The sequence below is a fragment of the Microcaecilia unicolor genome, chromosome 1, assembly GCF_901765095.1.
Source record: "Microcaecilia unicolor chromosome 1, aMicUni1.1, whole genome shotgun sequence".
NCBI classification, from domain to species: Eukaryota; Metazoa; Chordata; class Amphibia; order Gymnophiona; family Siphonopidae; genus Microcaecilia; species Microcaecilia unicolor.
Window position 1 is genome coordinate 658,852,889 of NC_044031.1, and position 14,004 is coordinate 658,866,892.

At 47.4% G+C, this 14,004-nt stretch overlaps 1 protein-coding gene across 1 annotated transcript in view; it reads right to left on the bottom strand.

The window, feature by feature from the left end:
* Positions 1 to 14,004, bottom strand: part of SIN3A (SIN3 transcription regulator family member A) — a 399,111-nt gene that overhangs the window by 191,539 nt on the left and 193,568 nt on the right. Inside the window, exon 9 of the mRNA XM_030186804.1 lies at positions 3,012 to 3,170. Within this exon, the coding sequence (XP_030042664.1) occupies positions 3,012 to 3,170 (159 nt within the window). The remainder of the gene's footprint in view (positions 1 to 3,011; positions 3,171 to 14,004) is intronic.

The window sequence follows — 14,004 nt, forward strand, 5'->3', positions numbered from 1 at the left end:
TCACCGGTACCCCTCGGTACCGACGAGGACGTGGAATCCACACGCCTCCTCGGGATCGGGTCCGAAAGGGGTCAGTCCCGATGGGCCTGTACCGCAGGAGCTCTCGAGGCAGGTGGAGACCCACTCGATGGTTCACTGTTGCCAGCATGTGATGGTCTCTGGACAGCCATTACCTGCGCTCCTGAGGTCGATGTACTCTCTGGTGCCGACATCGACGCCGCCGCCCTCGGTACCGCTGTCGATGCCAAAGTACCGGGCCAAGCTCCAAACAGGCGTTCCCGTTGAGCTTGTCTTGACGCTTTGTGTCTGCTTTTTAAGGCTAAGACACAACTTACATGTGTCTGGGCGACGGTCGGGCCCAAGGCACTGGATACACCACACGTGAGGGTCGGTGCCTGAGATTGCCCGGTTGCACCGAGTGCACTTCTTCAAGCCGCTGGCGAGCCTCGATGTCATCGACGGAAAAATAGCAGCTGCGAAATCAAAATTCGTGATGGTGCCAAAGGAAGGGCACAAAAAAGGGAGAAAACCCGTACGGGCGGCCAAAATGGCCGCACATGACGACGAAAGGAAACTTACTTGAAGGATAAACTAAACGGAAGAGCTCAAACGCGAGCACAAAACGAAGGAGAAAAACAGCGAAAAGCCGGCTAAATTGAAGGCTCTTCTTTTCTGGGGCAACAGAACCGCCATAAACAGCCGCTCTTGACCGCGGAAAAAAGAAGACAAAGCGCGCTCGAAGGCTTTCGCAACTTTTGTTGCTGGGAAGATTTTCCGGACCTGGGGCTGCTGTGGACGTCACCCATATGTGAGAACAAGCAGCCTACTTGTCCTCGGAGAATGCTCGAACTCATGCCTTGGCAATTACTCCCAGTAGCTGTTCCCTGCAGAAAAAACAAACTGTAGGGTCATCATATTCCTCTACTGGAAGCTCTCCATCTAGCTGTTCTGGTAGCTTTGATTCCCAGAGAACCTTTCCAATCCAAGAGCAGCACCAAAACTATAGATTGGGCTTCCCAATCCAGCATCTGCAAATATCTTCCCTTAGAACATAGGCGGTCGGTGGCCCAACTGTTTGGGGAGGCTAAAGGGGGCGGGGTTAGGGTGGGCCAGGGTGGAGCCTAAATCCATAATTGTCTGATAACAGAAAAAAAATAAATAAATAAAAATAAGAGTCACAATACCTTTTATTAAATTTAGATATTAGATATGTATCATATGTCAAAGAATAAAGTGGTTGCTCAAAGCATATACTAACCACAATCGCTCAACTGCAAAGCACTATGCACAACTTTGTGCAAAAACACACTCAGAACCTTACTGTACCATAAATATTACACTGGGCAGAACCTAATACACCAATATACCACCCATACGGAAAATGCAGACCATCAACAATATGAAACAATTCTCATGTCGAGCCACAAAACATCCTAATTCATGTTTAATGTGGGATAAAATGCCATAAGTAAATAAATATAAACTTTTAATGTTGAGCACCTGATTCGCAAAGTGGACATATTCCAAACACTATAATGAAAATAAAATGATCTTTTCTACCTTTGTTGTCTGGTGACTGTTTTTCTGATCATGCTGGCCAAGTATCCGATTCTGCTGCTACCTGTCCTCTTAACTCCGTTTCCAGGGCTTCCTTTCCATTTATTTCTTTACTTTCCGCCTTTCTTCATTTCTTGCCTTACAATCCGTAAGTAAAAGCTGGGTCCTCTGCAGACTTGACTGTCCAGTGGATCCAGCTTCTGCCTATTTTCTCCATCGATATGCAGGTTTTCTCCCTTTTCCCTCATCTCATCTCCTTCCTCTCTCTTCCCTCCCCTCCATCCATGTCCAGCATTTCTTCTCTCTCCCTTCCACTCCATCCATGTGCATCTCCTTCGTCTGTCTTCCCTCCCCTCCCCTTCATGCATATCCAGAATTTCTCCCCTTCATCCATGTGCATCTCCTTCCTGTCTTCCCTTCCCTCCATCCATGTCCAACAATTCTCCTCCCCTCCATCCATGTCCAGCAACCCTCCTCTCTCCCCTGCCCTCCATCCACCCATGTCCAGCAACCCTCCTCTCCCCTCTAGCCATCCATGTCCAGCAACCCTCCTCTCTCCCCTGCCCTCCCCTCCATCCACCCATGTCCAGCAACCCTCCTCTCCCCTCTAGCCACCCACCCTCCTCTCCCCTCTAGCCACCTACCCATGTCCAGCAACTCCTCTCCCCTCCATCCACCTATGTCCAGCAAATCTCCTCACCCCTGACCTCCCCTCCATCCATGTCCAGCAACCCTCCTCTCTCCCCTGCCATCCCCTCTATCCACCCATGTCCGGCAAACCTCCTCACCCCTGCCCTCCATTCTGTCCCCTTTCCCCCTCCATCCATACCCAGCGCGATTCTCCTCTCCCCTGCCTCCATCCATCTGGGCCAGCGGCGCCATGGGTCTCCTCTTCCCTCCCCTTACTTCATCTGCCCCACGACGCCCTTTAAAGCTTTAATTTATCTCCTCCCAGCGGCGGCCACGTAATTTCAGCCCGCCCTGCCCGTCTCTAGTCTTCTCTCCCTTCGTCGTGACTTGAGTCCGTTCTGCAGAGTCCCACCTTCTGACATTTCCTCGAGGGCGGGACTGAGGGAACGAACTCACTCCCCTCTAGTGCTGAATCATAGCGGGCGCCCCCTCTCCATCCTAAGTTTACTCACAATTTGAAGTTCAACTGGAAAAGATTCCTGCTTCTAGACAAAACATTTCTCTCTTATTTAGGCACTCCATCAATGGGGACGAATCCCTCCAACCAGCCCAAAAGCTGTCCCTCCAACTAGTCCAGGAGCTGCACTGTTTGCTTACCACCATCTGCTGGAGCTCACAACTCATTAGTCTCCATTTGCTAGTTGGTGGAAATAACCCACAGATTCTGGACTGATCTGGTAAGAACACTAAGGAACTTAATTTCACCAACATAAGTACATACATATAGTATGGATTTCTCCAGCTTCTACAACATGTGGTCTCACCTTCACTGGAGGTGTTGTTCCTGTGCCCGAGTACCGACGGGTTTGGCAGCCATTCTGATTAGGCCTCTGTGGCTTGTTATTCAGCTGAGGTTTTTTCACTGTGCCACCATGGTCATTTCTAACAGAGTCCACTTTTTCTGCCGTCGTCTTACCTAACAGCTTAGCATGCAAAGAAGAAAAAAAAACAAAAATACCTGGTAAGGCCCTTAAAATCAGAGAGAACATTCGGAAACATAAGTGTTTTGTGTACTAGTGTTGGTACCTGATCACTGGACATAATTGTCCTGCAGAACATGTGAAATATTAAATTATCCATTACCAGGGCCAGTGCTTTTTTTGGAAGGGGGGGGGGGGGGGTGGAACAAGGCGGCTACCTTGGGCCCAAAGCTCCAGGTCCGGCATCCCTTCCCCTCATATTCCCGGTCTAAATTTAATGCATTTCTCTCCATATGGGGCTACTAGCATGCAGCAAGTTTGATGCGCTACCCGCAGTCACCGCAGAGCTTTCCCTCTGCTGCATTCTGCCCAGGCAGAAAAAGTTCCATTGGAGGGAAGGGAAAAGGGATGGTATTTGATATATGCTTGTCAGGCACTTGGGGCAACAAAGGGCTAAGCGATTTGCCCAGAGTCACAAGGACCTGCAGTGCAAACCTGGTTTTCCAGGTTCTCAGGCCACTACACTAAACCATAAGACGGGGAAGAGAGAACAGCTCCAAGGGGGACCAAGTAGTCTGGCTTAAGGTAGTCTGGGTGGGTGTGTGTAGGAAGAAATGAAGGGAACAGAGGGGGCGGGAGGGATGGATGGTAGACAACGGGATAAAGGGAGGAAAAGAGAGGGAGAGAGAGATGCTGGATGGATGGGAGGGCAGCCAAAGAGAAAGAGGTAACGGGCATGGAAGAAAGGAAGAAGAAATATTAGATCTGGGGGAGGAAGAGATACTGAAAGGAGTGAATGATGTGGGACCATTGGGGGAGGGGGAGAGGAGAGATGAGATAGGTAGATGTTTATTTATGGGTGGGGGGGGGGGGGGGGGAAGAAGAGAGAGAGAGAGAGAGAGAGAGAGAACGAACACACTGAAAATAATCACACCATGTTATTCCAGGAATAACATATATAGAATGTTTGTACATTTGGGAAGCTTGCCAGGTGCCCTTGGCCTGGATTGGCCGCTGTCGTGGACAGGATGCTGGGCTCGATGGACCTTTGGTCTTTTCCCACTGTGGCATTACTTATGTACTTATGAAGGAATGGCAAGGAAAGGGAAACATCAATGCCAGGCAGGTGTAATGAGGGAATGGGGTAAAGGGAAAAGGAGAAAAATTCCAGACAAAGAAGCCCAAGGGAGACAGCAGAGGAGGTCCAAGAAACGAAGTAAACAACCAAAGGCTCACAAACAGACTTATTGAAGAATGACCCTACTTGGCCAAGTTTCAGCACTAGCCTTCATCAGTGGTCATCATAGTCCAATACAAGCCCAACTGAACACAAATATAAGCTTTTGATAGGTATGTAAAATGTGGCCAAGTAGGATCATTCTTCAATAAAAAGTCTGTTTGTGAACCCTCGGTTGTTTCCTTCTTTCCTGGACCACCTCTGCTGTATCCCTTGGACGTAGTGAGGGAATGGAACAAGACAAGAAAGAGGAGAAAAGACAAATGAACAGCCTAAGAAAAGAGAATTAGCAGCAGACAGACAAGAGAGCACAAAAGAGAAACTGGGAACATAATGGCAAAATAAAATGTCAAAACAATAAAAGATAGAAAAGTGTTTTATTTTGAATTTATTAACTAGAACATGTTAGTTTTGGGATAGGTGCATTGTAGATGTCTTTGTATAATGTCAGTGGTATAGCAAGATGGCCAATTTGGAGGGAGGGGCTGGGTATAATATGGGTGGGCACCAAATTTTCTCCCTGCCCTCCACCCTGTGCTCCCTATCCGAATGTAAAATATAAATACCTAGCAGGAATCCCCAAAGCCCCAGCCAGCAGAAGACCTTCACCTCTACTTCTTCAGGTTCGCTGACTAGAACTCTTCAAGTTCTGCAACCGGCGGTAGTATCCCCAAGTTACTGTTGCCCGCCTTCCCCTCGCATGAAAATCAAGCATGGGGGAGGGGGACAGCTGAGGCAGCAGCAGCTCAGGGACACTGCCACCAGCTGCAGAGCTTGGAGAGTTCTGTCCACCGGACTGGAGGAAGTCTTCAGCTTGCAGGGTTTGAGGATTCCTGCCAGCCACAGCATGGGAACAGGCTAATTTTTTTTTTTTTTTGGGGGGGGGGGGGGGGGGGGGGGGGGGGCTGAGCCCAAAGGGGGTGGGAGCAGAGCTCACCCCCTTTGGGCTCAGGCTGCCCCCAAAATTAGCCCTTTGTACTGATTGTGGTCAGTACAAAGAAAGTGCATTTCTGTTTTTATTTCTCCAGTGTCAGGGTTCCCAGTTTAAATTTTCGTCTTCATAGTTCTAATTTGGGATCCCTTGTTTTGTATTTGGTAAAGGCCAGTCTATGTTTTGTATATGCAGTCATTTAAAGTTGTGTTAATGTGTGGTAGTAATAGCAGGTGAGGAGACTGGGAGCGGGGAGAAGAAAGGATTGGGGGGTGGGGTCCCCCTCCTTAATTTCTGTTCTGGGCCCCACTATATCTAACTATGGCCCTGTCATGTTATCATATAAACACCTAACGCACCCATGTATAGGAATTTCACATTGATATAGTACTAAATGTGATTATGATGATTGATCATTCTAGCATTTAAGAATTCAGCACCATGTCTGCTGCTAAACAATATCCTATATATGTGAAGGGTTACAAGGGACAGTAGCACATATAAACAAGTACATCATGGATGCTATATGCAGACCACATGCAGTCTATCACTATAAAGTTCTTAAACCATCTACTGCCCACCATCAAGATTTTGGTATATGGAGAAGTCTTCCTCCTCTTCCCACGAGCGCTCATCCTCGGTATCGGACAAAAGCTCCCTAAGAGCAGCCCGAACCCGAGCCTGTCTCGACATCGAGGAACGACGACCTCGTGGGGGGTGTTGAGAAGTCGACCCCTGCCTGGACTGCAGCAAAGCTTCCTCCACTGACATCGAGGGGGAATCGACCCGGGTGGCGGCTGATGTCGGCACCGCAAGCGGCACCGAGGACGGGGACCTCACCATAGGCGACGGCCCAGATGTCGCTTCCGCAGTCGGTACAGAAGGCGCACGCACCCCCGACACCGAAGCAGATTGGCGCAGCAATCCCTCCAGAAGCTCTAGAAGAATGGCCCTGATGCACTCGTCGAGAGCTTCCATCAGAAAAGTCTGGGGGGGCCGGTGCAGGAGTCGGTGCCAGAATCTGAAGAGGTTCGCGAGCCGGTACCAGGCTGCCAGATGACCGACACATCGGCACTTCTTGTATGGAGGGTGAGCGGTCCTCCCGGCGCCGACGCTTCTCGGGTGCCGACTGCCTCGGCTCCCCGGAGCTCTCGGTACCGTGCACGGAAGGAGATTGATGACGGTGCTTCTTAGCTTTCGCTTGACGGCTGTCATCGAGACTCCTCGGTACCGAGGACGTGAAATCCTCACGCCTCCTCGAGGCCGGGTCCGACGAAGGTCGGTCCAGGGGAGCCTGCATAGCAGTAGGCCTCGAGATAGGTGGAGACCTACTCGATGCCTCGCTGCTCCCAGCACGATGCGGTTGTTCGACAGCCATTACCTGCGCTCTCGATGTCGCTGCTTCCCTCGACGTCACCGACGTCAATGCAGGCGTCGAAGGACCGGATCGATCTGCAAAACGATTCTCACGCTGACCCTCCCGAGCCACTTGGGTCCGTTTCTTCATCAACAGGCACAGCTTACAGGCAGCTGGTCGGGCCCAAGGCATTGAAGACACCACGCATGGGGGTCGGTGCTCGAGATGGTCCGGTTGCAGCGAGTACAACGCTTGAAGCTGCTGGGAGTCTTCGATGACATGGATGGGAAAATAGCGGCTGCGAAATTAAAAGGCTCGATGGTGCCAAATAAAAAAGCAGAAAAAAGGGGAAAAAAACCCAGCTGAGCAGCCTAAAAGGCGGCCGCGACGAAAAAGAAAGGAAATTTTAAAGGGTGAAGAAAAATTAAGAAATAAAGGAAAAATATCTTTAAAAATTTTTTTTTATATCTAGGTAGAAAAACTTAAACCAAAGAGAAAAAGAGGGAGCGATAAACGCTAAATTGATCTCCTGAGCCAAAAAAACAGGAGAATAGTCAAAAAAGAGAACTTTCCAGACTGCGGATCAAAAAGAACTGAGTAAGGGCACGCTCGCATCGCGGGCAGGAAGCCATTTGCGCATGCGCAGTGCGTTCGGCCTGTTCTAGAGACTTTTTTTTGCTTTGAAATTTTGTTCCGGTCTCCTGGGCCGTCGTGGAGGATGACCCATCAGTGAGAATATTGAGCCTGCTTGTCCTCGGAGAATGCCCTGTACACTGGTCAAAACAAAAAAAAGTTTGTATCTGCTCCAACTAATTCAGAATGCTGCAGCACACCTAATAGAACGCTGCAAGTGGCGTGACCACATCACACCATTCCTGTAAAAGCTACACTGGCACTAATACCTTACAGAGCTAAATTTAAATATGTTTGATTTTCAAGTTCCTCAGCCAAAATTGGCCAGAGGAAAGAATAAGTTAGCCCTATGAAGAGAGGCTGAGAAGGCTAGGGCTTTTCAGCTTGGAGAAGAGACGGCTGAGGGGAGATATGATAGAAGTGTATAAAATAATGAGTGGAATGGATCGGGTGGATGTGAAGCGACTGTTCACGCTATCCAAAAATACTAGGACTAGAGGGCATGAGTTGAAGCTACAGTGTGGTAAATTTAAAACGAATCGGAGAAAATTTTTCTTCACCCAACGTGTAATTAGACTCTGGAATTCATTGCCGGAGAACGTGGTACGGGCGGTTAGCTTGACGGAGTTTAAAAAGGGGTTAGATAGATTCCTAAAGGACAAGTCCATAGACCGCTATTAAATGGACTGGAAAAATTCCTCATTTTTAGGTACAACTTGTCTGGAATGTTTTTACGTTTGGGGAGCGTGCCAGGTGCCCTTGACCTGGATTGGCCACTGTCGGTGACAGGATGCTGGGCTAGATGGACCTTTGGTCTTTCCCAGTATGGCACTACTTATGTACTTATGTACTTATGTACTTTACACACCTTTCAAGACCTCTAAGGTCCTCTCAAGGATCATCACTATTTGTACCGTCGCCAAAAGAAATTGTACGTGATAACTGCCAGTGAGCCTTCTCAGGAGTAGCCCCCACTCAAGAATTTACTCGAAGAGGGGCAACATATAACTCGAGACTGCCTCTACTTCAGGAAGCAGGTGAAAGCCTGGCTCTTCTCCCAAGCCTTTAATACATAGGGGACCGACTATACACTCATTCTGCACCTAGACTAGCTTGTTACACACACTAACTTACATTAGTTGCTTAACTATACAACAAACTTGCCTTGATTTTAACTAACCATCAAATTAACACAACTGACTCTGTACCAAGCATCTTGTTCCCAACATATATTTGCTCTTGGTCCCTCAGCTATATGGTAAGCCGTATTGTAGAAATCTTTAGCATCATATCTGTTGAATGTTCTAATACATGCTTATTAGAAGTATCATTGGTATTATGCTAACACTATTAAATCTCTTGTATTTGAATTTCAGTGCTGTTAAATATGTACATTTTTTAATATGGTTTCATGGTAGTTCTATTATTAGGTTTCAATTTACTGTTTTCAAGTTTATCTCATTTATTGTATTTATGTTGATTCTTGGTTATTTTACTATTATGCTATTAACAAAATTATAAGTTATATTAAACTGTACCTACTGTACACTGCCTTGGGTGAATCTCTTCATAAAGAGTTAATTAATCCCAAGAAATGTATTTATTGCATTTGTATCCCACATTTTCCCACCTATTTGCAGGCTCAATGTGGCTTACATAATGACCGTGATGGCGAGCGCCATTTCCGGTATGGCAGATACAGAGTGACAATGTTGAGGTTCTTGTATAATAAACACATCAGCAATACAGAAGAAGGGTTGAGTTGTGAACAATTCGAGTCTTAGTTTCATTAAGTTGCGAGATTGAGGCATTTAGGTTGGGTTATGAGGGTATGCCTTTTTGAATAAGTAAGTTTTTAGTGATTTCCGAAAGTTTGATAGGTCGTGAATTGTTTTCAAGGTGGTTGGTAGTGTGTTCCATAGTTGCGTGCTTGTAAAGGAAAGCTGGATGCATAGGTTGATTTGTATTTAATTCTTTTGCAGCTTCGGTAGTGTAGGTTTAGGTATGTGCGTGTTGACCTTGTGGTGTTTCTGGTTGGAAGGTCAATGAGGTCTAGCATGTATCCCAGGGTCTCACCCTAGATCTTATGCACTAGAGTACAGATTTTGAAGGTAATCTGCTCTTTGATCAGGAGCCAATTTAGTTTTTTGCGTAGGGGTACAGCGTTTTCATATTTCCAAAAATTAGTCTGGCTGCGGTGTTTGCATTACAATAGTCTAGGTGACTTAGTACCATTGATTGTACTAAGTTGCGGAATATTGCCCTCGGGAAGAAAGGTTTTATTCGTTTGACTTTCCACATTGATTGAAACATTTTCCTAGTTGTATTTTTCGACTGGGTTTCTAGGGTGAGGTTTCGATCGATGATAACCTTCTTTAGGTTGTCTGAAACAGGGAGGGTGTAATCTGGGGTGGTAACATTGATGGGTTTGCTGGTGTTGTATTGGGATGTAAGGATGTTTTCTCTGCATTTAGTTTTAGTTGGAATGCATCTGTCCATATGTTCATGATTTGCAGGCTAAGTTCAGTTTCGTTGATGATTTCCATTGGGTTGTGTTTAAAGGGGATGTATATCATGACATCATCTGCATAAATGTAGGGGTTAAGTCCTTGGTTGAACAGGGATGTGGCTAGTGGCGTCATCATTAGGTTAAATATGCCAGCTGAGTACACTTCCACCAATCCCAAAGTAGTCTAATATTTTTAGTAAGTATTTCATGGTTGACCATATCGAACATGCTTGACATGTCGAATTGTAGGAGAAGTAGGCTATTGCCTGCTGCAATTTCTTGTTTGAATTTGGTTAGGAGGGTAATTAGTACTGTTTCGGTGCTGTGGTTGGAGCGGAATCCAGATTGTGATTGATGTAGTATTGAGAATTTGTTTAGGTAGTCGGTAAGTTGTTTGGTTACCATGTTTTCCATTAGTTTACCAGTGGGATAGATGCTACCAGTCGGTAGTTGGTGATTTCGTTTGATTTTTTTCTTTGTATCTTTCGGTATGGGACTAAGTAGGATGCTTCCGTTTTCTTTGAGAAAGAGTCCGTGTTGAAGTAGGCAGTTTAGGTGGGATGTGAGGTCTATTATGAAGTGTTGAGGAGCGGATTTTATTAAGTAGCTTGGGCATGTATACAATTTGCATTGAGTCTTGGCAAATTTTTTGATCGCCTGGGTGACTATTTTGGGAGTGAGGAAGGGCGAAGTTGGTCCAGGTTCGGTCTGCTGGGCATTCATCTAGGGTTGGGTCGAGGCAGCCGATGAATTTCTATGTCAGTGGTGTTTTGTGGTAGTGTGCTTTGTGCATACATTGACAGGTGGGTGAATAATCTGTCCTGGCTTGATCCGGTTGGCAGCGATAAACATGAAGGCCCTGAAAATTCTTGTACCTTTCTGAAACACTCCCAAATGCATTACTAGGGTCTTTACTCAGACTATTGGAGTAAAGAATGTTTGAATGCATATGGAAGAAGCTTCTGCATCATGTAGACAGGAAAATCTTATCAGCCCGAGGTAAAGTAGGAAATGGGGGCTGAATGTCTCAAACCTTAATCTGTATAATGCAGCGGAACAGTTAAGGGTAGCAGCTGAACGGATGACTGACACCCAAACAGTAGATGGGAACTGAGTAAATCTATTTAAAAGGAACATCTTTGTGTTATATTTCTTGGTTACCTAGATTTCAGGATGTAATGGAAAATCCCTTTATGCATCATACCCTGGAGCTATGGATTTACAGGACATTATTAGATGGAACGTACTCCTGTTATATGCCCTTAGGGTAAGAAGAGGCAGACACTCCTGGGTTGGAGGGTAAGGTGCTTATAAGCAGTTGGAGATAAAGCAAAGATACTTACCTGTAGCAGGTATTCTCTGAGGACAGTAGGCTGATTGTTCTCACACTTGGGTCGACGTCCACATCGGCCCAGGAACGGAAGTTTTCCTAGCAAAATCTCAAAAAATCTTCTAGACTCTTCTGGCGCACGAGCGGCATGCACCATACATGTACGGACCGATTTCCTACCCGTCGCGTGAGTAAGGACCTCAGTGTAGTCCAAAAGCAAGAGGAGAGCAATGAACAACTCCAAAGGGGAGGAGGGCAGGTTTGTGAGAACAATCAGCCTGCTGTCCTCAGAGAATACCTGCTACAGGTAAGTATCTTCGCTTTCTCAGAGGACAAGCAGGCTGCTTATTCTCACACTTGGGGTAGCCCTAGCTGCCAGGCTCACTCAAAACAATGAACATTGGTCAATTGGGCCTCGCAACGGCGAGGACATAACTTAGATTGACCTGAAAAGAAACACAACTAAGTGAGTGCAGCTTGGAACAGAACAGAAATGGGCCTAGGAGGGTGGAGTTGGATTCTAAACCCCGAACAGATTCTGCAGCACCGACTGCCCAAACCGACTGTTGCGTCGGCTATCCTGCTGAAGGCAGTAGTGAGATGTGAATGTGTGGACTGATGACCACACTGCAGCCTTGCAAACCTCTTCAATAGAAGCTGACTTCAAATGAGCCACTAATGCAGCCATGGCTCTGACATTATGAACCGTGACAGGGCCCTCTAGAGTCAGCCCAGCTTGGGCATAAGTAAAGGATATGCAATCCGCTAGCCAATTAGAGATTGTACGTTTTCCGATGGTGACTCCCCTCCTGTTGGGATCAAAAGAAACAAACAACTGGGCGGACTGTCTATAGGGCTTTGTCCGCTCCACGTAAAAGGCCAAAGCAAAAGCTACATATCTGTAGAAGGCATTCTCAGAGGACAGCAGGCTGATTGTTCTCACTGATGGGTGACGTCCACGGCAGCCCCTTCAATCAGAGATCTTCTCTAGCAAAGACGTTTGCTAGTCCTCACGCGCACACGCCGCGCATGCGCCCTAACTCGCTCGTATTCGTCAGTCCAGTAAATAGCAAAGACAAGGGAAGACACAACTCCAAAGGGGAGGCGGGCGGGTTGGTGAGAACACCTTCTACAGGTATGTAGCTTTCGCTTTCTTCGAGGACAAGCAGGCTGCTTGTTTTCACTGATGGGGTATCCCTAGCCTCCAGGCTCACTCAAAACAACAAACATGGTCAATTGGGCCTCGCAACGGCGAGGACATAACTGAGACTGACCTAACTTAACCAACTAACAGAGTGCAGCCTGGAACAGAATAAAAATGGGCCTAGGGGGGTGGAGTTGGATTCTAAACCCCGAACAGATTTTGTAGCACCGACTGCCCGAACCGACTGTCGCGTCGGGTATCCTGCTGGAGGCAGTAATGCGATGTGAATGTGTGGATAGATGACCATGTCGCAGCCTTGCAAATCTCTTCGATAGTGGCTGACTTCAAGTGGGCCACTGACGCTGCCATGGCTCTAACACTATGAGCCGTGACATGACTCTCAAGAGTCAGCCCAGACTGGGCATAAGCGAAGGAGATGCAATCTGCTAGCAAATTAGAAATGGTGCATTTCCTGACAGCCACTCCCCTCCTGTTGGGATCAAAAAAAACAAACATTTGGGCGGACTGTCTGTGGGGCTGTGTCCGCTCCAGATAGAAGGCCAATGCTCGCTTGCAGTCCAATGTGTGCAGTTGACGATCAGCAGGGCGGGTATGAGGACGGGCAAAGAATATTGGCAAGACAACTGACTGGTTCAGATGGAACTCCGACACCACCTTTGGCAAGAACGTAGGGTGAGCGTGGAGGACTACTCTATTATGATGAAATTTGATATAAGGAGCATGAGCTACTAGGGCTTGAAGCTCACTGACTGCCACCAAGAAAATGACCTTCCAGGTCAAGTACTTCAGATGACAGGAATCCAGTGGCTCGAAAGGGGGTTTCATCAGCTGGGTGAGAACGACATTGAGATCCCATGACACTGCAGGAGGTTTGATGGGGGGCTTTGACAAAAGCAAACATCTCATGAATCGAACAACTAAAGGCTGTCCCGAGATCTGCTTACCTTCTACACGGTAATGGTATGCACTAATCGCACTAAGATGAACTCTTACAGAGTTGGTCTTAAGACCAGACTCAGACAAGTGCAGAAGGTATTCAAGCAGGGTCTGTGTAGGACAAGAGCGAGGATCTAAGGCCTTGCTGTCACACCAGACAGCAAACCTCCGCCATAGAAAGAAGTAACTCTTCTTAGTGGAATCTTTCCTGGAAGCAAGCAAGACTCTGGAGACACCCTCTGAGACCCAAGGAGGCAAAATCTACGCCCTCAACATCCAGGCCGCGAGAGCTAGGGACCGGAGGTTGGGATGCAGAAGCGCCCCCTCGATCTCAGTAATGAGGGTCGGAAAACACTCCAAACTCCACGGTTCTTCGGAAGACAATTCCAGAAGAAGAGGGAACCATATCTGACGCGGCCAAAAGGGAGCGATCAGGATCATGGTGCCTCGATCTTGCTTGAGTTTCAGCAAAGTCTTCCCCACCAATGGTATGGGAGGATAAACATACAGGAGGCCGTCCCCCCAATGCAGGAGAAAGGCATCCGACGCTAGTCTGCCGTGGGCCTGAAGTCTGGAACAGAACTGAGGGACCTTGTGATTGACTTGAGTGGCAAAGAGATCCACCAAGGGGGTGCCCCATACTTGGAAGATCTCATGTACCACTCCGGAATTGAGTGACCACTCGTGAGGTTGCATTATCCTGCTCAATCTGTCGGCCAGATTTTTTGTTTACGCCTGC